General features: G+C 44.7%; 1 protein-coding gene across 1 annotated transcript; it reads right to left on the bottom strand.

Moving 5' to 3' along the window:
• Positions 1–195: 195 nt before the first annotated feature.
• Positions 196–27,838, bottom strand: SUCLG1 (succinate-CoA ligase GDP/ADP-forming subunit alpha). The gene is made up of 9 exons (XM_058192903.1): positions 27,702–27,838; positions 22,402–22,505; positions 20,127–20,243; positions 16,105–16,317; positions 13,786–13,843; positions 12,354–12,437; positions 5,541–5,692; positions 2,938–3,126; positions 196–418 (listed from the first exon to the last, which is right to left on the bottom strand). The coding sequence occupies exons 1-9, from the start codon at positions 27,751–27,753 to the stop codon at positions 392–394; spliced, it is 996 nt and encodes a 331-aa protein (XP_058048886.1). The 5' UTR covers positions 27,754–27,838; the 3' UTR covers positions 196–391.

Below are 27,838 nucleotides of genomic sequence, written 5' to 3' on the forward strand. Positions count from 1 at the left end.
AACCGCCAGCCAAAAACAAAGCATAAAAAAACCCAAACGCGAACCGAAAAACATTAGAATATAAATTTTAGCAGTTGATAAAACTTTGAAACAGTTTAGGTACCAGATTTTTTTTTAAATCCCCCGCTTAGGTAATGTGCTGGCAATGCAAGGAAAATGGTACCAAGCATCCATGTTTCAAAGAATCGGATTCAGTAGTAGTAGATTGATTTATTGACTATTGATGTACAATCATATGTGAAATCAAGAACCCACCAAAATCAACCCTGGTGGTCTTAAAATTTGACTTTCGTAAGACGGAGCGCTGCTGTATTCCGACAAATAAAACAGGAGTACGCGGAGAATACAGTGGAGGGAAGTGAAGAGTGTGTGATTTTTTTTGATTCTTTTCTCATAGCATTTTCCTCTTCTCAAACTCCTGGAGGGTTAAGAAAAAGAGAAAAAAGGAAGTTTTTAACCAAAGCTGCACAGTGGTAGGGATGCTGGGTTCAGGTGAGCAAGCTCGCGTTCGAGACCCGAGTGTTGTCGATGGACGGGGTGAGCTCCCTCCCTTTGCTCCAACTCTCAAGTGACCATCCCCCGGGGCAATAGTGATCTCACTGGCTAATCCTTTCAACCCGGAAGCGCTTCAGTGCTTCTGATACGAGTACAACCACCACCAAAGCTGCAACGAATTCTTCCGAATCGTCTTCCTTTCCCATTTCTCTTCTTCGTCCCAGACTGTCTCTACCTGGCCTGGCATGCAAATAGCCCTTTCTTTAAAATGCTCTGATCCCACAAGAAGGCAGGTGAGTGTAACTGCAGGGGACTGAGGCTGGCAAATGTGAATTGTTAGCTGATCCAGAGAGCTACAGCAACTTTCAATCAGCTGCACAGCCTGGTTAATGTAATTCTGTAAAACGCCCCCTTATGTTCTGTGCTAAGGGCAGCTAACACTAAAACAACATAAAAGGGTAACATGTTTCTCTGTCTGTCTGTGTCGTGTCCCACTCCTCCTCTGACAGCCGGGTCTGGGAAGTCTGTATCAAGCGTGGCCACGAAGCCTCTGCAGCTTTGCCAAAGTCCTGTCAGAGTTCTCAGGGCAGGCAGGAATCCAAGGTGTGACTTCAGCAACCAGATGAGACTTTGCCTGACTCAAGGAATGCCAAAAAGCAGATCCTTTATATAGGCCATGGGGTGTGGCTCCATGACTCAGCACTTATCCAGGCCTTCCCCTCCCTTCCTTTTGCTGACGTCGCCTCTCCATTCTCCGGAAGCATGGATCTGTCCACCCTCCAGCTGCTGGCAATTCTAGCTCGTGACTGGCTTCTTGCTCACACGCTGTGGGGGGGGAGGTTTATTTGTTCAGTTTGTCCAGGCATGGTGCCAGGACTGGGGCTAAAGGCATGCCAGGCCATTTGTCTTCATTATCCGTCTCTGGCCGAGATAACAGGAGATGAGAGGGGCCCGACTGCGGAGAGGGGGGCGGCCGAGGCACAACAGTCTGTCTACCTATCTATCTATCTACCTACCTACCTATCTATTATCTATCTATCTATCTATCTATCTGTCTGTCTGTCTGTCTGTCTGTCTGTCTGTCTGTCTGTCTGTAAAGGTTTCCCTCGTACATATGTGCTAGTCGTTCCCGACTCTAGGGGGCAGTGCTCATCTCCATTTCAAAGCTGAAGAGCCAGCACTGTCCGAAGATGTCTCCATGGTCATGTGGCCGGAATGACTAAACGTCAAAGGTGGACAGAACGCTATTACCTTCCCACCAGAGGTGGTCCCTATTTTTCTACTTGGATTTTGTATGTGCTTTCGAACTGCTAGGTTGGCAGAAGCTGGGGCAAGTAACGGGAGCTCACCCCGTTACACGGCACTAGGGACTCGAACCGCCAAACTGCCGATCTTCTGTTTGACAAGCTCAGCATCTTAGCCACCTGTTCCCTTTATCTATCTATCTATCTATCTATCTATCTATCTATCTATCTATCTATCTATCTATCTATCTAATCTATCATTATCTATCTATCTATCTACCTACCTATCTATCTAATCTATCATTATCTATCTATCTATCTATCTATCTATCTATCTATCTATCTATCTATATCTATCTATCTAATCTATCTATCATTATCTATCTATCTTTCTATCTGTCTATCTATCTATCTATCTATCTATCTATCTATCTATCTATCATTATCTATCTATCTATCATTATCTATCTATCTATCTATCTATCTATCTATCTATCTATCTATCTATCTATCTAATCTATCATTATCTATCTATCTATCTATCTATCATCTATCTAATCTATCATTATCTATCTATCTATCTATCTATCTATCTATCTATCTATCTATCTATCATCTATCTAATCTATCACCTATTTATTCTTTCTCGCTCTCCCTACTTACCCATCATCTACTTTTTTATCATCTTTGTTTATCATCATCATCATCATTATTATTATTATTATTATTATTATTATTATTATTATTATTATTTATCATCATTGTTGGGGGGGGCAATAAGTTGACTTTGTAAATATACAAATAGAATGAGACTATTGCCTTATACACTGTAAGCCGCCCTGAGTCTTCGGAGAAGGGCGGGATATAAATGTAAATTTAAAAAAAATCTATCATCTACCTACTTATTATCTCTCTCTCTCTCTCTAACTACCTAGCATCTATCTACTTATCATCTATCCGTCCATCTCAGCCTGGCAGGTAACGATTGCCTCGTTTTAACCTCGCAAGAAAATTGAAATGTGAGCTAAGCCACACTGCAGGATTGAATAAGGGTTGGAACATGCATTTCCAAATCTTCCCATTTCCCCCCACCCCACCTAGGAAAGAAATAGAGCAGGCTTCACAATAGCCAAGATTTGGGTTCTGTCGGGACCCCTCAAATAAGCAGCCCAAATTTTCCAAAAACCGACTGGCTAACCTTGTACATCGTAGATCCAAGCTGGGCGGGAGACATGCTGACAACGACCCCAGCGTTCTGCAGGGCTGCAATCTTCTCTTTGGCTCCACCTTTTCCACCGGCAATGATGGCTCCTGCGTGGCCCATTCTCCTGCCCGGAGGAGCAGTGACTCCGGCTATAAACGAGACCACGGGTTTGGCGTTCGAACCCTGGGAAAGAAAAGAGGCGCATTTCAGAAAACCAAGCAGAAATACAATCGGCCCGGGGAGAGTAACTTAACAGCACGGTCAGAGAATAAAAGGATGCTTCTAAGCCCTCGGAGAAGGGATGTCGGAATAGCAGCTTGGAGTTCGGGAGCCCTGAAAACTGGAGCAGAATTGCTGCGCTGAACGCAAGCCGGTCATGAAAACTCCATAAAAGTTAAGCTGCCAAGACAGAAAACAGCTTTTGCTGGCGAGATTCGAGGGAAGAAACGGGCACTGGGTGGCCTCCTAAACGGTGCCGAGTTCCAATTAGTGCTATTGATAGAACGGCAGCTCCCCAAATACACACACACACATGCAGAATTTGGAGTATTTTAGCTAATTATTCTTTTTAAAGGTAAAACAGAGGACAGCAAACATGGAGCAGCTGAGCCATGAAAAAATCTGCAGGAGAGAACAGCTGAAGGAACATTTACCGTATTTTTCGGAGTACAAGACGCACTTTTTCCTCCCTTAAAAGAGGGTGAAAATTTGGGTGTGCCTTATACACTGAATGTAGCCAAAAATGCGAGGTGCGGAGGTAGGCGATGGTCTGTGGCAATCCCTGCAGCCTGGAACAGCTGATTGGGGGTATTCCGGGAGGCCGATCCACCCTCCAATCAGCTGCTCGTGCTGAATCTGGCTGCGATAATGTGTTGAAGCTGATCTGACTGTTCGCTATTCGCTGCAAGGACTCAAAAGAGTTCGCAGCAGCAATCACATCCGGAAAGCACACGCAAGTAACTGATTCAGCAGGATTCAATAACTTCTCTTTATATATCACGTAACACACGAAGTAAAATATACAATGCCAAAAGCAGGTTTTCCAAAACAAAACACAAGCAGAGGAGAGGAGTTTCAGTTTTGAGCAGCAGACTAGTTCAGCACAGACTCGGAGCTGCAGAGCTAAGCCACGCCCAGGCTCCTTGCTGTCTCCTTCCTTGTCGTTCACACAGCAAATACAGTTTCCGTTTCCAAACAGCCCTCAACTCTCTTACACACCGGCAGGACGCTAACCAGATGAATACCGACGGATGCTGGTAGGCAGAGGCAGAATTTTTTTCCCCTTGTTTTCCTCCCCAAAAACTAAGGCGCGTCTTAAACTCCGGAGCGTCTTATACTCCGAAAAAATATGATAAATAGGCTGGTGCCAGCTCTACATGGCTTGGAGCCAGGTTATTTGAAGGATCGTCTTTTCCCACCAAGAGTGGAGAGGCAGGGGATGCTATGGATACCCTCTCTTAAGGAGGTCCATCTGGTGGGACCAAGAAACAGAGTCTTCTCTGTGGTGGCTCCCTTCTTATGAAACATCATCTCCCTGAGGAGATAAAGACGGGCCCCAACTGTGACACTCTTTCACAAAGCCCTGAGATAATGGTTCTGCCAATGAGCCTGGGAACTCCAGAGATAGAGAGCCCATCAAATGGCTTGTCTAGTTTTTATCACCACAGGAGCTGGGGTTTGTTGGGTGTTGTTGTTGTTGTTTACTGGGGTTTTATCTTTGTACGCCACCTGGAATTGGTGGAGTTGGGCAGCCATATAAATTTTCGTAATAAATAAACAGACAAACGAACAAACAGGCAAGCAAGCTGTCAAACGTTAATGACAGAAATCAAAGGGAAGTTTTCTGGCTGGCTGTGGGATAATAATAGATTAAACTTAGATGCTACCGTGTTTCCCGGAAGATCAGATCCTGTCTTATATTTTTTTGAACCCTGAAATAAGCGCTTGGCCTTATTGCCATGCGCTCAAAAGCCCGATTGGGCTTATTATCAGGGGAATGTCTTATTTTGGAGGAAACAGGGTACGAAACAAAAAGAGCAGAGATACTGTAGCAGGGGAAATAAATTCAGATGGGAGGGAGGGAAAGGGAAGAAAAAGAAAAAAAGAGAAAGAGAGGGAAGGAAAGGAAAGAGAAAGGAAAGGAGAGGGGAAAGGAAAGGAAAAAGGAAAGAAAAAATAAAAAAGAGGAGAGGGAAGGGAAGGGAAGGGAAGGGAAGGGAAGGGAAGGGAAAGGAAAGGAAAGGAAAGGAAAAAGGAAAGAAAAAATAAAAAAGAGGGAAGGGAAGGGAAGGGAAGGGAACTAAATCAACCTCACTAAAGAAGGAGATAAGTAAAAACCGTCTTCTTATTCTCTGGAAAACTGTATGCAAGAAAAGCACATTTTCAGTTTGAATTTCATCGGGTTTTTTTTTTTTTCAGAAATCCATCTATACAAGTGTAATAAAAATCTCCCTGAATGGAAAGACATATTTGGAGGCAATCCAACGGCTTTAAGAGAGCTTTTCAATGAGCAATCTTTTCCCCCCCCACATCCTTTTCAAAAAAACCCAGAAAGTTTCCATCTCAGTCAGAACATTTCTGGAACATTCCCCGCTTACAGAGTTATTTTGTTTAAGGAAGTCGGCGGCGTCTTCTTCGGCATTCCCACCGATCTCCCCTATCAATATGATCCCACTGGTCTGGGGGTCCTTCAGGAAGACATCCAGGCAGTCAATAAAATTTGTCCCATTAAAGGGATCCCCTCCGATCCCTGTTAAGAAAATAAAATTGAATGAAAAGAGCCACGAAGGAGCGACCTGATGCATTCGGAGGCCCCTGAAGGGTTTAGCGTTAAATAACCGTCGTGATTTTTCAACGGCTTTTTTTTTTTTTTGGCAAGAAATTAACGAGCCTTCCGGTTTGGGCAAAATATAAACACGGATAGTCCTCGACTTACAACAGTCTGTTTAGTGACCGTCTGAAGGGACAACGGCACTGGAAAAAGCGACTTCGGACCCGTTTTCCGCACTTACGACTGTTCTGGCATCCCCGTGATCAAAATTTGAACGTTCAGTAATTGGTTTATGTTTGTGACGGGTGCAGTATCCCGGGATGGGGGGGTGGGGACAAACGTGATCCCCTTTTACGAACTTCTGACAAGCAAAAAGTCTACGGGGAGAAAGGCAGGTTAATTTGACAACTGTGTTACTAATTGAACAATTAACAGTGATTCACATTGTGACAAGATGGGTTGTAAAATGGAGCAAAACCCACTGAATGAATGTCTCGCTCAGCAACGAATTTTGCGTTCAATTGCTGTTGTAAGTCAAGGACAAGGTATATACAACACACACACACACACACACAATCATCCAGATGGGAAATCTTCCATGCACGAGTAAGGGAATCCTTTCTCCCTTGTTGTTCCCCGGATGTGTTGTGTTTTGTCCAATCTCACCTCAGCCGGGGTCTTCTTATCTGCTTCCGAACACGGAGGAATGTTCTAGTATGCCTCCCGGCCCCAGCCCTGGCTCCATGCCCAGACAGGCTGAAGAGGAAGAAATACCTCCAGCCCCCAGCTCTGGCTCCATGCCCAGGCAAACGGAGCAACTAGACCCCTCCCCCTCCTCCACAGCATGTGAGCCTGAGGAAGGTCAATTACCAACAGCTGCCGACTGGAGTGACCCTCATGTCAGAAGACTTGATAGGCGGAGGCAGCAGAAGGAAGGGAGGGGCAGGCCTGGATAAGTGCTGAGTCATGGATCCACACCCCATGCCCTATATAAAGGATCTGCTTTCTGGCATTCTCTGAGTCAGGCAAAGTCTAAACATATCTTGCTGAAGTCACTTTCTGGTCTCCTGCCTGCCCTGAGGACTTTGCTAGGACTTTGGCAGAGCTGCAGAGGCACACCTGATTCGGATTTCCCTGACCCGGTCGTCAGCGGAGGAGTGGGACACGACAGGATGTTTGCAGCAAGTGAGTAAAGGTAAAGGTTCCCCTCGTACATATATGTGCTAGTCATTTCCGACTCTAGGGGGCAGGGTTCATCTCCGTTTCAAAGCCGAAGAGCCAGCTCTGTCCGAAGACGTCTTTGTGGTCATGTGGCCAGCATGACTCAACGCCAAAGGTGCACAAAATGCTGTTCCCTTCCCACCAAAGGTGGTGTTGTGGTCCACCAGCAGCCTATGGAGCTAGCAACAGAGTCTGGACAGCGATGAGGCTGAGGTGAGGCCAGGGCCATCGGGGAGTGAGGTGTGGACTCCAGAGCCTGATAGTAGTGAGGCAGAGGAACAGGAGGTGTCTGTTCCTAATGCACGCATGAGAAGAGCTGCCAGAAGGCAAGAGCAGCTCAAGCAAAAAGGATGACTCAGGAGTAAAGCCAGGAGATGACTGGCCCCTCCCATAAGGCTTAAAAGACCAGCAACGGCGTTTGGGCTCTTTGCTGGAAAACAACGTTGATAGCTTCGTCTTCTTGCATTTATTTTGTATCGGTGCCTTCTGAATTTTTGCCAAGAAAGGCCTTTGGCAGTCTGCCTAATTAGACCAAGGTTTGGGATAGGACTGAGGGATTTGTGTTGGGAAGACTTTGCTTTAGTTTAGTTGAACTACGCTGGGAGTGAAGTAATTCTCAGCTGTTCAAATTAAATTTGTTTGTTTTTACACTGACTTGAGTTTCTTACCTACTTGCGCCTGGGTCACAACAGGTGTTCCCTATTTTTCTACTTGCTTTTGAACTGCTAGGGTTGGCAGAAGTTGTAGCAAGTAGAAAACACACACACACACACACACACACACTGTAGGTCTTTGGTTATTCGAGTTTTCTCCCGCATAAAATTGGAAGTGTCTTGGCGATGTTTCGACGAAGTCTCATTCGTCATCTTCAGGCTTCAGCCGTGCTTCTGGGAGCACGGCTGAAGCCTGAAGTTGATGAATGAGACTTTGTCGAAACGTCGCCAAGACACTTCCAATTTTACGCGGGAGAAAACCCGAATAACCAAAGACCTACATATACATACATACATACATACATTCATACATACATACATACATACATACATACATACATACATACATACATACATACATATATATATATATATATATATATATATATATATATATATATAAATAATTTGGACAACAGGAGCCTTCGGAAGTTGTGGGAGCTTCATCACTGGAGGCTTTCAAGAAGTGACTGGACTGCCATCTATCAGAAATGCTGTAGGGTCTCCTGCTTGTGCGGAGGGTTGGACTAGACAACCTACAAGGTCCCTTCCAACTCTTGTTATTCTGTTAATGACAGGTTAATTCTGATATAGAAAAACAGCACAATTTAAAATCTGGCCAGAATTGAAACCGAATGGAACTCAAAAGGAAAGCAGAAGAATTATAGAAAAAAACCAGATTTCAGCTGTTTTCACGGTCAAGACGAATATTGGACCTGCTCAAAATATGAACTACTCAAAAGGTTCCCTGGCTGAAAATTTACTCTCAGAGAACTTAAATCATGCATAGATTAAGTTCACACGTCGACCAAGCGGGGCGTCGGAAGCCTCTGACTGGCATTGAAAAACTCATTACAATATAAATGGACGCTTTGCTAAACTTTTTATTTTATTGACTCGAGACTGCTTTGCGTGGAGATTTGGGACCCTGTTCTGTCTTACCACCACACTAAGGAATGTAGGGAGTATGTGTCGTAAGGGAAAGGCCTGCCTTTGCTGACCTATAAATAGAAGCCAGTTATATTATCTCTTTCCCCCATGGGCAATTTTCCTGGGTAGCAGATTACACGCAGGAGAACTGTGAAGTTCAGAACTTCCGTCTCAGCACCAGAAGGCAGAATAAGAAGCAACGGGTGGAAACTAATCAAGGAGAGAAGCAACCTAAGAACTAAGGAGGAATTTCCTGACAGTGAGAAGAATTAAACGTTGCTAAGGAAGATGGCTGTTCAGTGACCGACCGCTCGATTTTATGACCCTTTTGGCATGGTTCGGTTGGCTGAGGAACTCTGGGAGTTGAAGTCCACAAGTCTTAAAAGAGCCAAGTTTGCAGACCCCCTGGGTTAACCGAACCATTGTCGGTGTTATAAGCGAATCATGATATTTTTGAAGTGAATCTGGCTTCCCACAGCAATTTTGCTCATTGGAAGTTGGCTGGGGAAGTCTGAAATGGCGATCACATGGTCCAACCAACATAAATCATAGAGGCATCAAAAAGGCAAAAAACATACAAAGGATGTTTGTGATCAATTGGGTACGTCTAGTTTAATGAAGAGGGGACGCGATGGCTCAGTAGCTAAGAGGCTGAGCTTATCGACCGAAAGATTGGCAGTTCAGCGGTTCGAATCCCTAGTGCCGCGTAATGGGGTGAGCTCCTGTGACTTGTCCCAGCTTCTGCCAACCTAGAATTGATTAGAATTATGATTATAATAGGTAGAATTATAATAGCTAGATATTGGAAACTAGATGTGATTTTTAGAATAGAAGAGTGGAATTCTGAAATGTGGAAATTAGCTTTAAATGATAAAATGACAAGTGATATTAAAATTAGAAGTGGTGTGTATAAAGAAGATATTTTCTGGAAGACTTGGAAACCATTTGTGGACTATGTGCTTGGAACATTGGACGCTTCGGTACCTGTACCTCGAGAACGTGGATTTTGGCAATCATGAGGATATATCCGAAGACCCAAATCTTCCTTTTTTTTTTATGTATAGCACAAGGGTGGAAAATGTATTTTCTTTTTTGTTTGTAACGTTAAAAAAAAAAAGTAATAATAATAATAAAAAAAAAGGAAAATAGGGACCACCTTTGGTGGGAAGGGAACAGCGTTCCGTGCGCCTTTGGCGTTGAGTCATGCCGGCTACATGACCGCGAAGACGTCTTCGGACAGCGCTGGCTCTTCGGCTTTGAAACGGAGATGAGCATCGCCCCCCTAGAGTTGGGAACGACTAGCACGTATGTGCCAGGGGAACCTTTACCTTTACTAGTTTAATGAAAAGGACCAGGAGAGACATGATAGCAGTGTTTCAATATCTCAGGGGTTGCCCCAAAGAAGAGGGAGTCAAGCTATTCTCCAAAGCACCTGAGGGCAGGACAAGAAGCAATAGGTGGAAACTAATGAAGGAGAGAAGCAACTTAGAACTAAGGAGGAATTTCCTGACAGTTAGAACAACTAATCAGTAAAATGGCTTCCCTCTAGAAGTTGTGGGTACTCCAACACTGGAGGTTTTTAAGACGAGATCCGACAACCATTTGTCTGAAATAGTATAGGGTCTCCTGCCTAAATCAGAGGGTTGGATTAGGAGACCTCTAAGGTCCCATGCAACTCTGTTATTCTCTTAAATAACCGGCCGCGCGGGTGATAGAGGGAGCACCTCGTGGCTCCCGTATAACACCTCTCCTGCGCGGGCTGCACTGGCTTCCGTTGGTCTTTCGGGTGCAATTCAAGGTGTTGGTTACCACCTTTAAAGCGCTCCATGGCTTAGGACCGGGCTATTTACGGGACTGCCTACTGCCACAAACAGCCTCCCATCGACCTGTGCGCTCCCACAGGGAGGGCCTCCTTGGGGTGCCGTCGGTGAAACAATGTTGACTGGCGACCCTCAGGGGCAGGGCCTTCTCTGTGGGGGCTCCTGCCCTCTGGAATGAGCTGCCTCCGGGGCTTTGCCAACTCCCCGACCTTCGGACCTTCCGCCGTGAGCTGAAGACTCTTTTATTCCATTGAGCTGGGCTAGCCTGAATAAGTAATTTTAAATGGGGTTTTAGTTTTTATATTGTTTAGTTTTTAATATTTTGGCCACTATTTATATAAATTTTAGTCTGTTTTTAATATGTATTTATTGTATTTTTAACTGGCTGTGAACCGCCCTGAGTCCTTCAGGAGAAGGGCGGTATACAAATTATTTTTTTTTATTTGAATTTATATCCCGCCCTTCTCCGAAGACTCAGGGCGGCTTACATTGTGTTAAGCAATAGTCTCATCCATTTGTATATTATATACAAAATCAACTTTTATTGCCCCCAACAATCTGGGTCCTCATTTTACCTACCTTATAAAGGATGGAAGGCTGAGTCAACCTTGGGCCTGGTGGGACTTGAACCTGCAGTAATTGCAGGCAGCTGTGTTAATAACAGACTGCATTAGCCTGTTGAGCCACCAGAGGCCCATTGAATACAAATGTAATTATAAATAAATAAATAAATAAATAAATAAATAAATAAATAAATAAATAAATAAATAAATAAATAAATAAATCCTATAAACCTTCACATCCTTGGGGGTTTCTAATTAGAAACTTTTAATTCAGGAGCAAAGGTACCCGAAGCAAATTAAATGAAACTCTGCCATTTTAACACTGCCCTTCCTCAGAACTGGCTTCAGACATCCCTTTGTCATGAAGTCAAACTCAGAAGGATCCACTGTCGAGTTATTCCCTTCTGGTTAAAGAAATAGAAAATTTTGTGAATGCATCGATGGAGATCCCAAAGGTGCTTTTTATCAAAAGGCAACTGGGCTTTTCTTGGTGCTTTTTTTTTTTCCTTGAAAACATTTCGCTTCTCACCCAAGAAGCTTCTTTAGTTCTTGGATAAGAAGCGAAGCTCCTTCAAGGAAAAAAATAGCAAGAAAGTTCAGCTGTCTAGTGGAAAAAGCACCTGGGCGATGAAGCGTCTTCATAGGCATCAAGGGGTATTGCACAGTTCACTCCCAATCACCAGAATTCTTCCTGGGACATGGGTAAAATTTTATTTCTTAATTCTCTTTGCAAAATACACTGAGCTGGCAGCAGAGTCGGACAGTGAGGAGGTTGGGGAGGAACAATGGCCAGTCCTGGAGTCTGGGGAAGACTCGGATGAGAGCTCTGAGTTGGAGGCAGAGAGGGGGCCAAGGCCATCTGGTAGTTCTTTGCTGCCTCTGGAGTCTTGAGCCTGTTCCCAGTGTGTGCATGCACAGAGCTGCCAGGAGAGGAACAATTAAGGAAACAGGGTCGACTTGGGAGTAAGGCTTGATCGGCCCCTCCCATAAGCTATAAAATAGGAGCAAATAGGACGTGAGCTTTTGCAGGAAGCAAATAGTTCATCTGGTCGGTAAAAGCTGTGGAAAAGTTCTGTTTGAGTCGGTGCTAAGTTTGGCCTTGCCTTGCATGTGTCAATTAGTTCTCTGGCAGCATTCCAAGGGAGATAAGGTGGGTGTTTGTAAACACTTCCCTGAAAGACTGTTTGAAAAGCCTTTCAGACTAGGAATAATTCACAGCCGTTTGAATTAAAGGGGTTTGCCGGGACTAAGTTTGTGCTGTATACTTTCTAAGAAAGCCTAGATCAGAACATACACATTTTAAGAGAGAAAGGAAGAGGGGAAGCTGTCTACGTAGCTTCTACAATCATATGTGTGTGGTCTTACGCATGAACTGAGCCTCTTTCAAACCCACCAACACAGAAGGACTGTCCCAATCCGACTTGAGTTGTTTGATGGACGGCTTCGTAAGTCAAAGTGCCAGATCTGGATACAATGCCTGAAAAAGGAAAAAAAGGAAACAGGAGAATGAAGTATCGAGTATGATAGTTGCTACGTTCCTACGATGCAAAGGATGAGCTGAACAATTTCAGCATTACTCTTGTGCGTTTTCATCGTGTATGCATTGAAAGGGCCTCTCGTGGCTCAGACTGGGAAGACAGTCTGTTATTAACAGCAGCTGCTTGCAATTACTGCAGGTTCAAGCCCCACTAGGCCCAAGGTTGACTCAGCCTTCCATCCTTTATAAGGTAGGTAAAATGAGGACCCAGATTGTTGGGGGCAATAAGTTGACTTTGTATATAATATACAAATGGATGAAGACTATTGCTTGACATAGTGTAAGCCGCCCTGAGTCTTCGGAGAAGGGCGGGATATAAATGCAAATAATAAAAAAAAAATTCTGGGGACACCAGCAGAGAAGATTACCAACGGCGATCCCACGATGGCAGAATACTTGGCAAACGGTCGTAAGTGCGAACCGATTGCCAGGCACCTGAACTGCGATCATGCGACCATAGTCATCTCGTGGCAGTCGTAACTTCGAGGACAGGTCGTAAGTAATTTTTTCCGGAGTCTCTCAGAGTTAAGTTAAGCGACCGGTCCTAAATTGAGGAGTATCTATGTGCAAAGCATAAAACTGCTTTATCATGGATTTAAGAATTGCAATGAAATGCAAGGGGAATAGGAGAGTTGGAAGGGACCTTGTAGGTCATCCAGTCCAACCCCCTCCCGCCCGCCCACGCAGGAGACCCTACACCATTTCTGACAGATGGCAGTCCAGTCTCTTCTTGAAAGCCTCCAGTGATGAAGCACCCACAACTTCCGAAGGCAACTTCTGTTCCATTGGTTGATTGCTCTCAATGTCAGGAAATTCCTCCTTATTTCCAGGTTGAATCTCTCCTTTGTTCAGTTTCCATCCATTATTCCTTTTCTCGCATTCATGGAAAACAGCTTGACCCCTTCCTCTCTATGGCAGCCCCTCAAATTTTGGAAGCCTGCTATCCTGTCTCCCCTGGTCCTTCTCTTCACTAGACCAGCCATGCCCTGTTCCTGTAACTGTTCTTCATATGTTTTAGTCTTCAGTCCCCTAATCATCCTGGTTGTTCTTCTCCGCACTTTTTCTAGACTCTCAAGATCTTTTTATAGTGCGGTGACCAAAAATGGATGTAGTTTTCTAGGTATGGCTTTACTAAGGCTTTATAGAGTGGTCTACAGTTTCATTTACATAAACCTTATCCGCCTGCACTTTTAAAGATATGGACGTTAATTCAAATGTACAGTGTTGCTCCTCGGAGCAAGAGGGCTTTTTAAAAATGTACCATGTTATTTTATTTTCCAGAACTTACCGATTCTTCCTTTCTTGTGAATGTGTCCAGGCATGATCCCAATTTTACATGCTCCAGGCTAAAAACAAAAACAGAACCCCCAAAACGAGATCAGATTTGGATTGAGGTGTCTTTTTAAACCTGTTGCAAAAGTTACTAGAAAAGCACCAAGAGGCGTGCTTTTTCCAAAAATACAAAGCTTTTCTTTTGAAGGATTCGGAATGCACAGAATCTCCTATGCCAGGGGTGTCTCCAACCTTGACAACTTTAAGCCTGGTGGATTTCAACTTCCAGAATTTCCCCAGCCAGCTTTGCTATAGATTAACATGGCTTTGCTGGCTGGGGAATTCTGGGAGTTGAAGTCCTCCAAGCTTAAAGTTGCCAAGGTTGGTGACCCCTGTTCTATGAGGACCTCTGACTTTCAAACTCATTTTTTCATGGACCGTCAGCCCTGTGTAAGCGGAGCTAATCGAGCTGGATTTTTTAAAAAAAGTTTATTTTCATTACTGTCCTTACTATACAATGAGGAAGTTCCTAAAGCAAGGGTCTCCAGTCTGGGCAACTTTAAGACTTGTGGACTTCAACTCCCAGAATTGTGGACTTCAACTCCCAGAATTCCTCAGCCAGCAAAGCAAAGCTGGCTGAGGAACTCTGGGAATTGGAAGTCCACAAGTCTTAAAGTTGCCAAGCTTGGAGACCTTTAAGCGGTCCTAAACCACAACTTGGGAAATGATGGCTTGTAAACATCCTCCATCTTCGTTGCCTCAATAGTGGTGTTAACCTAGCCTGGAGAAACGAATGAGAATCTCCGAGCCAAGTGGGCTTTTGAATTTAAGTTTGCCCATGCCTAACCCTGACGTTAAAACTTTCTGACAGTAAGAAGAAATGGAACCAAATCACAGTCACTAAGGATAACGGCAAAGATCGGGTTAAGAGTATTTATTATCCACAAGATTCATATTATGCTTTTTATTTTCTCCTCCAGGAGCTCAAGTGGGAAGGGGAGAGTTGGGCACGGAGAAGGAGAGGGAGGAGGAGAGGGGAGGGAAAAGGAGAGAGAGGGAGGGAGGAGAGAGGAGAGGAGAGAAGGAAAGTGGGAAGGGGAGCTTCCATGGTGGGCTACCCTTCGTTTTTAGCCTCATAGCCTCAACCCTACAAGATAAGCTATGGGGGTTATCTGAGCCATGGGGAGGCATTTGATTGCAGCCAAGATAAGAGGAGGATGTGGGGGGAGGTGGAGACAGGAGAGAGAAGGAGGGAGAGGGAGAAGAGGGGAAAGGAAACAGAGAGGGAGGGGAGAGGAAAGTGGGAAGGGGAGAGAAGGGCAGCGCAGGGGAGGACAGGGTGAGAAGAGTTGGGCAGGGAGGAGCGAAGGAGAGAGAGGAGAGGGAGGAAAGGAGAGGAGGAGGGAGAAGGGAAGGAAAGGAGAAGCGGAAGGGAGAGGGGAGGAAAGTGGGAAGGGGAGAGCAGGGGAAGACAGGGCGAGGAGAGTTGGGCACGGAGAAGGAGAGGGAGGAGGAGAGGGGATGGGAAAGGAGAGGAAGGGAGGGGAGAGAAGGGGAAGGGCTGTGGGTGGCTCAGGCTGTAAGACAGCCTGTTATTAAACACAGCTGCTTGCAATTACTGCAGGCTGGAGCCCCACCAGGCCCAAGGTTGACTCAGCCTTCCATCCTTTATAAGGTAGGTAAAATGAGGACCCAGATTGTTGGGGGGGGGCAATAAGTTGACTTTGTATATAAATATACAAATAGGATGAGACTATTGCCTTACACAATGTAAGCTGCCCTGAGTCTTCGGAGAAAGGCGGGATATAAATGTAAATTAAAAAAAAAAAAAAGGAAAGGCAAGGAGAAGGGGAAGGGAGAGGGGAGGAAAGTGGGAAGGGGAGAGAAGGGCAGGGGAGGACAGGGCGAGGAGAGTTGGGCAGAAAAGAGGAGAGGGAGGAGAAAGGAGAAGGAGGGAGAGGAGAGGAGAGAAGGGTCGGGGAGGCAAGTGGGAAGGGGAGGGGATGGCAGAGGAGGAGGAGAGGGCAGGGCAGGGTGAGGAGAGGTGGGGAGAGGAAAGGAGAGTGAGAGAAGAGTGAAAAGGGGAGGGCAGGGCAGGAGGGAGGTGAGGAGGGAGAAGCAAAGGGATGGAGTGGAGAAGAGAGGGAGATAGGAAGTCAACCTTCAAGATCCCACTACTGAGAATGGGCTGCTACTACTCCAACGCTTTTACTACCTCCTTTGAACTGGCCCTTAGGCTACCAATCTCACGGCACAGAACCCCCATTGGCTGAAGAAAAACCCGCCGGCTTCCCCATCCCAAGCCCTTCCCACCCCGCCCCACCCACCCCCTTACGTTGATGACTCCCGGGCAGTTTGGGCCGACCAGCCGAGTCTTGTTCTGACGAAGCAACCTGTGTTTGACGCGCACCATGTCCTGCTGGGGAATACCTTCTGTAATGCACACAACAAGGGAGATTTCTGCGTCAATGGCTTCATTGATGGCAGCGGCAGCGAAGGGTGGCGGCACGTATATGGACGAGGCGGTAGCACCCGTTTTTACTTTAGCCTAAGATCCAAATACACTTCTTTTACAAAAAAAAATCACTCTTCCGCGGAGGCAATCCAGCATGCTGTAAGAACACATCTGTCGTTAAGGCATTCACATTCTTGCGGCCCCTCCCCCCCCGGCTTTCCTGAGGCGCGACGGAAACGAGGCTCAGCCTTAATTGACCTCCCGAAGGACCTGTTGTGGTCTGCGGATCTGGCAGCAGTTTCGGACAGTGAGGAGGTTGGGGAGGAACATGGGCTAGTCCTGGAGTCTGGGGAAGGCTCGGACGAGGGCTCTGCGTCAGAGGCAGAGAGGGGACCAGGGCCGTCTGACAGTTATCACCTGCCTTCGGAGTCAGATATCAGTGAGGCAGAAGAACAGCTGGAGCCTGTTCTCAGTGTGCACATGCGCAGAGCTGCCAGGAGAAGGGAACAGCTAAAGAACAAGGGTCGACTTGGGAGTAAGGCCACAGGTGGACGATGAAGGGCCCAGCCCAGAGGGAATAAAAGAGGAGCGAAAGGGGAGTGGAGTTTGCAGGAGATAATTACTTCATTCTTGCATTCTTGCCAAGAATTGAGGCATCTGAAAGATATCGGCCTGGCCACTCTCCAAACCTGATAAAGGTCTGTATAATTGTGAACTATCTTGAAAGACTGTGGGAGAGGGAAGAATTTGCTGGAGAGGAAATTAAATAAAAGGGGTTTATCGAGACGAGGACTCAGTTTCGTGGTGCTGGGGAAGCCTAAGTCAGAACAGGACCATTGGTGAGATTCGGCCACCGACCCACCAGCAAATAGCTGATCAATAAAGGACACAGCCCACATTCATTTGACTGTCTGTTTAAAACCCGAAAGCAATTCTCCAGCATAGATTAAATGCTCTGAAGATTTCAAAAACTGGCTTAACATCCTGAAGTAGAGCAGGAAAGATTCTGAACGACTTCTAAAAGTGGAAAAGAAAATGGAAACGCTAAATTGTCACAGCTATTTCAGTCTCCTGGTGACTGGCCCAAAGTCACCCACACAGCCAACTTTCATGCCTAAGGTGGGACTAGAACTCCCTTTCTCCTGGTGATTGAATTAAATGATTTATAACATCTTTGAGTGCAAACAAAACACTTCTCTTTGTATCATTAAAGTAGCTGCACCTTTCGAAAGATTCACGTAGCTGCTGCTTTAAAAGCCATCTCTGGCTTCCAGCATACAACTTTGTACACAATGGCTGTGTTAGCACACTGCTGCTAGTACAGTCATGTGGAGAGCACCGAAGGGCTTCTGGATTGAAAGAACGAAAGGTTACATCGTCACTGTCAAGGGGACGCCCAGTTGGGGTCTCTTTTTGTGTCCCCGTTCAGTTGGCCACCAAAGTGGTACCCGTCTATCTACTCGCGGACGTTGCTTTAGGGTCAGCTGGAGCATGTGATGGGAGCTCACCCTGTCTCGTGACAGCAACCGGGTCTCAAACGCAAACCTGCTAATCGTCAGCCCAGCGGCCTAATCTCCTGAACTGCCACACTCGTGTTTGCACACGTTGGCAAAGAAAGAAAGCTGCAGGGGTGGGGAATTTTCACACCAGCACAAGAGCTTTGCAAAAAATGTGGTTGCTTGAACAATTTGATGAAAGGCTCTTAATTAACATTAATGTGTTTTGCGAAGAACTCTTCCGTGAAAATCTAAATATCTAATTTCAAGTTAAGTAAATGTAAAGGTTCCCCTCGCACTTATGCACTAGTCATTCCCGACTCTAGGGAGCGGTGCTCATCTCCGTTTCAAAGCCGAAGAGCCAGCGCTGTCCACAGATGTCTCCGTGGTCATGTGGCCGGCATGACTAAACGCCAAAGGCACACGGAACACTGTTACCTTCCCACCAAAGGTGGTCCCTATTTTTCTACTTGCATTTTTTACCTGCTTTCGAACTGCTAGGTTGGCAGAAGCTGGGACAAGTAACGGGAGCTCACCCCGTTACGCAGCACTAGGGACTCGAACCGCTGAACTGCCGACCTTTCCGATCGACAAGCTCAGCGTCTTAGCCACTGAGGGTGTAATTATACAATTAGATGCTCTGCCCACATTTTATTCTCGAGACTGGTTCTGCAACCATTTTCTCCCTGAGGAGCTAACAACTTTCAACTGAACAACATATTCCTCGCTGTGGGGGAAACATTCTTGGTACAAACCTTTACAACCTTACATTTTAGCTTAATCTCCTCCCACCACCTCTTCCCGATTTTATTCCTACCCTGCTAGTTAAAAATAAATAAATAAGTAAGTAAAATTTATTTATTTATTTTTTATTTGATTTTTATACCGCCCTTCTCCCGAAGGACTCAGGGCGGTGTACAGGCAGAATAAAACGAACAATACAAAATACAATTAAAACGGAATTTAAAAAACTTATTTAAATAGCCTGAAAATTTAAAAATTTACCATACACTAAAAAACCCCTTTTAAAATTAATAAAATTTAGCATTTAAAATTCAATTTAAGCCAGCCCCGCGCGGATAAAAAGGTGTGTCTTCAGTTCAGGAAAATCAAGGTCAGGTATTTGGCGTAAACCGGGGGGAAGCCCGTCCCAGAGTGTGGGAGCCCCCACAGAGAAGGACCTTCCCCTGGGGGCCGCCAGCCGACATTGTTTGGCGGACGGCACCCTGAGAAGTCCCTCTCTGTGAAAGCGCACGGGTCGATGGGAGGCACAAGATGGCAGTAGGCGGTCCCGTAAGTAACCCAGGCCCTAAGCCATGGAGCGCTTTATTTGTTGTTAACAGAGTGTATCAAACATGCAAATTATCTTTAAAAAAAGGTCTACGAACAAATGAATCGGCTGTGATGAAAACACACCGTAAATGAAACCACGGCGAAGAAGAATGGATTTTTATAAAGTCTTCCTGAAGATTACAAATGACGGAGAAATCTAAAGAGGAGAAGTCATGTGAAAAAGGTGCTACGTGGTCCTTCTTTCCCAATCTGAGGGTTTGTGCAGGGGCCAGCAAGCAAACAAAACCTCGGCAATTTAAAAGTTAGAGCCTAGGCAGGTAAAAGCTTTCTTTCCAAGAATCTGATTTCAAAAAATTCAGAACTTTAAAGGTAAAAAAAACAGCATTTTAACTTCAGACACCAAATGCGCAGGCCATCATCAGTGACAGAAGGCCCTTTTAATACACTGGTGGCTATTCCTTGATTATGTTGCTGCTTACTGTTAGCTTGGTTGGCTGAGTTGGTCGCTCCTTATTTGATTGTTGGTCTAGTATTAATCTTAGTGTTAATTCTCTGCTCATCTGGCTCTTGATTGCTGATGAGGAGGTCTTTTAGCTTTATGGTTGTCTCTTTTGAATGGCATGTAGATGTTGTTTATCTCACATGCCTGTTGATGGCTGATCAACTCAGGCAAACAAAATAACCATCCCTTCTAGCACTGATGATGTTACCTAGGTGGGTCATGAGGTAGTTGCAAGAAAACCACCAAGTTCAGAGAACACAAGAGGACCCCACGGTCCTCTTCCTCTTCTCCATTCTGCAAACCCCAGTCCCTTCCGGCCCTGATGATGTTACCTAATTTGGTAATAAAATGTCTGCAAGAAAACAACCAAGTTCAAAGAGCACCAAGCTCAGAGACCCTCCCACAACTTAGCTAAAAATATTTTTTTCTATCACAACCAATCTTAAACTGAACAGAGTTTGCAACTCTGGAGTTCAAACACCTGATAATTCTATCCTGATAATAGTTTACAACTATTTTTTAAAAGCAACCACATAGAAAACGTCACGGCAATGAAACGGAATTGAAATGACCCAACAGCGCTCGGCTGTATAGTGGTTCCGTGGTCTTACCTCCTCGACAGAATTAAAAACTGGAAGTCCCAAGTGGCTTTTTCCCCCTTTGCCGGGTGAAATCCCTCCTACTAAATTGGTACCGTACTCTAAGGCCTGTTGACTGTGGAAAGTGCCCTGTGTGGGGAGATACAATCAAAAAAAGCACAACTGAGGCAATGGACTTAGAATAACTTTATTGTCGCTCTGAATGCACACTAATCAGCATACATTAACAAGTAATTTTGTTTGTGTTCAGCTCTTAAAGGGTCACCAACTCCAATATACACTGGATAAACATGACACAATAAATACAAAAATTATGCATAGGTAAAAGGTAAAAGTTCCCCTTGCACATGTGTGCTAGACATTCCTGACTCTAGGGGGCAGTGCTCATCTCCGTTTCAGAGCGGAAGAGCCAGCACTGTCCGAAGATGTCTCTGTGGTCATGTGGCCGGCATGACTCAACACCAAAGGCGCACGGAACACTGTTACCTTCCCACCAAAGGTGGTCCCTATTTTTCTACTTGCATTTTTTACGTGCTTTCGAACTGCTAGGTTGGCAGAAGCTGGGACAAGTAACGGGAGCTCACCCCATTACGCGGCACTAGGGATTCGAACCGCTGAACTGCCGGCCTTTCGATCGACAAGCTCAGTGTCTTAGCCATTGAGCCACCGCATCCCAACTTTACTCATATAGCCACATACATTATGTATGATACAGAGAAACAACACAGTTGTGAAATGAAGCGCTGCGGTCGTTAAGCAAATGCCACGGTCGTTAAACGGAGCACTTGTTTGCTTCTGGCACAGTTTGTGTCAAAAACCCAGAAATAACTTCTAGCTTTTGGCAAAATTGTTGCAAAATGCCATTGCGTAACTGCTGGATGTAGCAAATGGCTGTAAATATAGCCTCAGCCTTGTGAATTCTGAAGTTTCCTCTTTCCGCTATGTATTCAAGATGGACAGCGATTAATATTTACATCTATATAACTGTAACTGCATAGATAGATGACGGATGGATGGAAGTATAAATTAGTATTAGTATAGTATGTATAGTATTAGTATAATACAGTACAATGTGGTATAGTATAGTATAATGTAGTATTAGTATAATATGGTATTAGTATAATATAGTATAGTATAATATTAGTATAATATAGTATAGTATTAGTATAATATAATGTAGTATTAGTATAATATAGTATGGTATTAGTATAATATAGTATTAGTATAATATAGTGTAGTATTAGTATAATATAGTATTAGCATAATATAGCATAGTATTAGTATAGTATTAGTATTGTATAATAAGAGAGAGATAGGATAGGATAGGATAAGATAGGATAGGATAGGATAGGATGATGGATGAATAGTATAGTATAGTATTAGTATAGTAAAGAATAGATGAATGGATGAATAGGTGTGGGTGGGTGTGCGCGCATAGAATGTGTATTTGTGCAATACATCAATATAATTTCTTTTGAGAGCAGGCAACAGAATTTCATTTTTAATGTGGGCCAGTGTGTTCCCAGTAAAATAATAATAATTATTATTATTATTTGAATTTATATCCCGCCCTTCTCCGAAGACTCAGGGCGGCTTACACTATGTTAAGCAATAGTTTTCAATTTAATTTAATTTAATTTAATTTAATTTAATTAAACTTTTATACCGCCCTTCTCCCGAAGGACTCAGGATTCATCCATTTGTATATTTATATACAAAGTCAACTTATTGCCCCCCCAACAATCTGGGTCCTCATTTTACCTACCTTATAAAGGATGGAAGGCTGAGTCAACCTTGGGCCTGGTGGGGCTTGAACTTGCAGTAATTGCAAGCAGCTGTGTTAATAACAGACAGACTTAGTCTGCTGAGCCACCAGAGGCCCAATAATAAAGGTTATCTTGCTTGTCTCATCTCATCTTACATGCAACCGTGTTGCTAAGCCCCTGAAGTGCAGTTATTTGACCTTGAGTGTGTGTGTGTGTGTGTGTGTGTGTGTGTGTGTGTGTGTGTGTGTGAGAGAGAGAGAGAGAGAGAGAGAGAGAGAGAGAGAGAGAGAGAGAGAGCATCAATACTTCCGATTCGGGCTGTAAATCCCATTTTTTGGAGTCCACTGTAAACTTCAAACAGTCGCTAACCAACCGATGGTAAGTACAGCCTCCTTGTACTTCTGATCTCTGCAATAAGGAAGTCCTGATAAGGAATTCTAAGATTCTTGCAAAGGTACAGCAAAAGCTCCTGGACTACAACATGAGCAAAGGTACAAGAAATTGGCCGTTCGGGCACGTACCTGTTTGCCAGTGAAACCTTGACAAATAACCTTTGTATCTTTAGTGATGTACAGGTTTTTCCGGGTGGCTGAATAGGAGCAGTGCCGTACCCCATTCTTCTGCACTATAAACAACAAAGGGAAAAACGATAAAATTATTCATCTGCAGAGCATCTGCAAATTTTCAGCAGTTTAAGATGCATCACACTGCTTCCTTCAAAATTATAGGAAAGACGTCCTCCTACCAAAAAAAAAAAATACATTGGAACAAATGCACAGGAAAAAGCTGGAAACTGACTGGATCGTTAACTTCATCAGAGTAATTCTGGGAACCCCATATTAAAAAATGCAGTGAAGAGAATCTCCAAGCTGTACCCATGCTATAAATAGCAATAGCACTTAGATTTATATACCACTTCATAGTGTTTTTACAGCCCTCTCTAAGCAGTTATATAGCACGCGGTGGCTCAGTGGCTAAGACGCTGAGCTTGTCAATCAGTGGTTTGAATCCCTAGTGCCGCGTAACGGGGTGAGCTCCTGTTACTTGTCCCAGCTTCTGCCAACCTAGCAGTTCGAAAGCAGGTAAAAAATGCAAGTAGAAAAAATAGGGACCACCTTTGGTGGGAAAGTAACAGCATTCCGTGCACCTTTGGCGTTTAGTCATGCCGGCCACATGACCATGGAGACATCTTCGGACAGCGCTGGCTCTTCGGCTTTGAAACGAAGATGAGCACCGCCCCCCTAGAGTCGGGAACGACTAGCACGTATGTGCGAGGGAACCTTTACTTTTACCTTAAGCGGTTTACAGAGTCAGCCTCTTGCCCCCAATAATTTGGCTCCTCATTTTACCCACCTCGGAAGGATGGAAGACTGAGCCAACCTTGAGCTGGTGAGATTGGAACTGCTGAACTGCAGCTAGCAGTCAGCTGAAGTAGCCTGCAATGCTGCACTCTAACCACTGCACCATCTCAGCTCATAAATCATGTGGTTTTTTTTTAAAGAAAGAAATAGAGGTACAAAAATCAAAAATTGATTCTCTTGAGACTTTAAGGCATTAAACGACAGTCCATGCTGGCTGGCTGGGGAATTCTGGGAGTTGAAGTCCACAAGTCTTAAAAGTTGCCAAACCTGGCCACCTCAACTATACTGGGTGTCACCCAAAGCTTATTATTGTTGCAGTAGTTAGTTACCTCTTGTTTAATGAATTACAGAGCAATTAAGACTCAAACCCTTTGCCCTACTTAGTACTTAGCCAGGAACTGAACTTCATATTCCATTATTACATTTTTTATTTTATTTTGCTGTTTAAGAAAGAGAAGGAACGTAGATTAACAGGACTAAGAGCGAAATGAGCAAATGTAACCCTTGAGATTCTCCTGCACAGATTGACAATTGTTCTGGCATTTTATAAATACAAACAAATAGAAGTTGAATGTTTTGAAGGAGCCAGGATGGAAAGACTGATTTGCGCACACGACACCCAAGCTAAACTTTTCCAAGCAGAATCGCCTTACTACGTGTTGTTAATTTTTATCAAACGCCCAGCCCCTTCTGCAAACAAAACACACTTTTGTGAGGATAGCTAGCTGCCCACACAGGGCAGATATCAACTCATCACATTTCTAGCAATGAAAGTATCCAATTCTTGTTCTCTGCATATATTCGGGTTGCAATAGATCTGCCAGTATTCAAATGAAAATCGCACTTTCTTTCCAAAAAAAACAAAACAAAACAAAAAAACCATTTTGCAGAGTTTCTAAGGATCCATGATGTAGAACCCAAAAGATCACTTCTGAACATGTGAAGAGATTTAGTTAAAGACACCCAAGACCCCCCCAAACCTAGGGAAAAAAACATACAACACCTCCGTAAATATATGTAAGAATCAATCCCTAGTAATAACAGAAGCAATAATTGCAGGAAGAGCAATAATCAGTTGCCTCCAGAAGTTGTTGAGTGCTCGAATACTGGAGTTTCTTAGAAAGAGATTGGACAACTATTTGTCTGAAATGATGTAGGGTTTCCAGCTTGAGCATGGGGTTGGACTAGAAGACCTCCAAGGTCCCTTCCAACTCTGTTATTCTCTTATGCTGTTTCCAGCGACTTAGTTAAGACCACTCTTTTTGCAAAGGGCCTCTGGTGGCTCAGATTGCTAAGTCTGTCTGTTGTTAACACAGCTGCTTGCAGGTTCAAGTCCCATCAGGCCCAAGGTTGATTCAGCCTTCCATCCTTTATAAGGTAGGTAAAATGAGGACCCAGATTGTTGGGGGCAATAAAAGTTGACTTTGTATATAATATACAAATAGATGAAGACTAATGCTTAACACAATGTAAGCCGCCCTGAGTCTTCGGAGAAGGGCGGGATATAAATTCAAATAAAAAACAAAACCAGGGAAAGATTTTTTAATTATTCAAGATGCCCTCCCACCAAATCAATCATAATAATATATTTATCCCTGTCTGACTCTAGTGTTATTTTAAGGATCCCAGAGAGGGAGTATTGCATGCAGCCTGCCGTCCCAGACTAGCTCAACTTCCTAGCTCAACTTCCGCAGTAATTAGATATTTGCTTATTAGATTTTTTTTCTTGCCTATTATTTTAAAAGCATGTCAAGGCTGCAGATGTACTAATTATTCCTTCCTCCTTCTATTTTCCTGACAACAGCAATCTTGTGTGGTGATTTGGGCTGAGACAGACTGGTCCAAAGTCGCCCAGCTGGCTTTCATGCCTAAGGCAGAATTAGAACTCACAGATCCCTCAAAAAAAAAAGAAAAGAAAAAAAAAGAACTATCTTTACATTTTTTTCCAGTTGAAACAGAAAGTTATTATGGTTTTTAAGGAATGTCAAAACTGCTATTAAAAGGTTGAGAAAAGGGAAATTATCCTGCATTTACAGGAAGTGAACTCAAGGCAATCCTGCCCGTACTAGGGATTAAAAAAATATGTAGCAGATGGTGAAAAGTTTTTATTCTTTATTCCAAAGCAAGCTCTTCTCCAAGCGGGAAATTTAAAATCCAGCGAACCCAACAAGAGTGCAGCATTATGACCCTACAGTCGGTTAGTCCTGGGAAAGCAAACACTCAGAAACAGCCATAGCACAAGTCCATGATCTATTCTTTACTCAATGAAAAATATTTATCTATTTTATTTATTTATTAAATTTTTATACCGCCCTTCTCCCAAGGGACTCAGGGCGGTGTACAGCCAAAAGATAAAAAACATAAAAAATATACAATTTAAAACCGAGCATATTAGAAAAAATGGCCAACATTAAAAAATTTAAAATTTAAAATTACGAACCCTAAAATAATAAAACCCCAGTTAAAAATTTAAAAATATTAAGCCAGTCCCGCTTGAATAAATAAGTGCATTTTCTTATCTATAACCCATCTTTTATTATTTTTACAAATAATTTGAGTTATTATTTTATTATTTTTATCTAATAATAATTTTATTATTTTCCGCTTCCTCTTTCCCCTCAACAATCCTGTGAGGTGGACTGGGGAGGGGGGGGAGGGAGAGAGAGACTGGCTCAGTTACCCAAATGGATTTCATAGCTAAGGCGGGACTAGAACTCACCATCTCCTGGTGATTGGCCCAAAGTCACCCACCAACTTTTACGGCTAAGGCGGGGCTATAATGCCGTCTCCTGGTGATTGGCCTGAAATCACTCAGGTGGCTTTTGTGCATTAAGATGGGAACGTTGATTGGCTCAAGTTACTGTCGCCTTTCATACTAAGGCAGGACTAGAACTCACTGACTCCAGGTGATTGGCTCAAGTTACAGTCGCCTTTCATACTAAGGCAGGACTAGAACTCACTGACTCCAGGTGACTGGCTCAAGTCACAGTCGCCTTTCATAGCTAAGGCAGGACTAGAACTCACTGACTCCTGGTGATTGGCTCAAGTCACAGTCACCTTTCACACTAAGGCAGGACTAGAACTCACTGACTCCTAGTGATTGGCTCAAGTTACAGTGGCCTTTCATAGCTAAGGTAGAACTAGAACTCCTGGTGATTGGTCCAAAGTCACACAGGCGGCATTCGTGCCTAAAGCAGGACTAGAACTCACTGTCTCCTGGTGATTGGCTCAGTCACCCAGTCAGCTTTCAAAGCCAAGGCAGGACAAGAACTCACCGTCACCCGCTTTTTAACCAGGTGCCTTAACCACTCGAACCAAACTTTAACTCTCTGAATTTAATCTGAATGGATGGAATCGGTTCCTTTCCAGGAGACTAACCATGTAGTAACAATAATAATAAGGCAAGGAGGCCCCAACAGTCTTGTAGTTCACAGGCTCAACTCTAGCAGAAATATGGCTCAAGGGAGTTCCGGGCCAGAGAGTTTCGTTTATTCCGTTTTCTTATTTATTTATTCCACTTTTATTGATTTCATTTTATTCATGGTTTTAGGTCACTCCAGGTCCTTTTAAGGCTCCTGGATGGAGGCCCCTTGCTTGATTCACCCCCCCCTTAAAAAACGACCCTCCCCCGGGTGAAGGGAACGATGGGAAGTAGGGAAAAAAAGGGGTCACAAAAGAAGAGAGAAGCCCTGATGGCTGGGGATGATGGGAGTTGTAGTTCAGGACAAAAAGGGGTGTGATGGTGGAAAGGCCAGGCTGGCAAGGGGAAAAAGGATGCTCCAGGTTGGCCAGGAGGGGAAAAAAAGGGCAACGTTAACTGGACCACTCCATGGCCCAGGATGAGGCTGGTTGGGGATGATGGGAGTTGTAGCTCAGGACAAAAATGGGGGGTAATGGTGGAAAGGCCAGGCTGGCAATGGGAAAAAAGATGCTCCAGGTTGGCCAAGAGGAAAAAAAAAAGGCCAATGTTAACTGGACCCATACGTGGCCCAGGACGAGGTTGGCTGGGGATGATGGTAGTTGTAGTTCAGGACAAAAGGGGGAGTGGGGGGGAAGGCCAGGCTGGCAGGGAGGGAAAAAGGCCAAGCCAGGCCTGTCACCCAACGTTACCTGGAACCCATCCATGGCCCAGGATGAGGCCGGCTGGGGATGATGGGTAGGAAGATAGTCCCTCCTCCGCCCCCCCCTCCCCGTTCTGCCAGCGTGGCCTAGCCTTTCCCTCGCCTTTGGACCACCACTACCTCCTCTCCCATCATCCTCAGCCGGCCTCGCCCTGAAACCTGCCCCGCGGGGGTGGGTGGGGATGATGGACTTTGCAGTCCCCCGTATAACAGCCCTCCCCCCCCCTCGGGTGCCATGTAGGCAGAGCCGGGCCCCCCCACGCGATCACGTGACCCCGGCCGGAAGGGGACGGCGCCCCCCCCCTTCGCCCGGTCTCTCACACACACACACACACTTACGGAGCAGAAGGAGGCGGCCGAGGCCTCCGGCGCCGCTTCCGCAGCAAGACATCGCCGCCGTCCCTGCGGTGCCTCCAAGCAGGGCCGCCAATGACAAGGGGCGCGGGGCGGGATGGCGCTAAGGCCCGCCTCTTCCG

The sequence above is a fragment of the Ahaetulla prasina genome, chromosome 8 (genome assembly GCF_028640845.1).
Source record: "Ahaetulla prasina isolate Xishuangbanna chromosome 8, ASM2864084v1, whole genome shotgun sequence".
Taxonomy (NCBI): domain Eukaryota; kingdom Metazoa; phylum Chordata; class Lepidosauria; order Squamata; family Colubridae; genus Ahaetulla; species Ahaetulla prasina.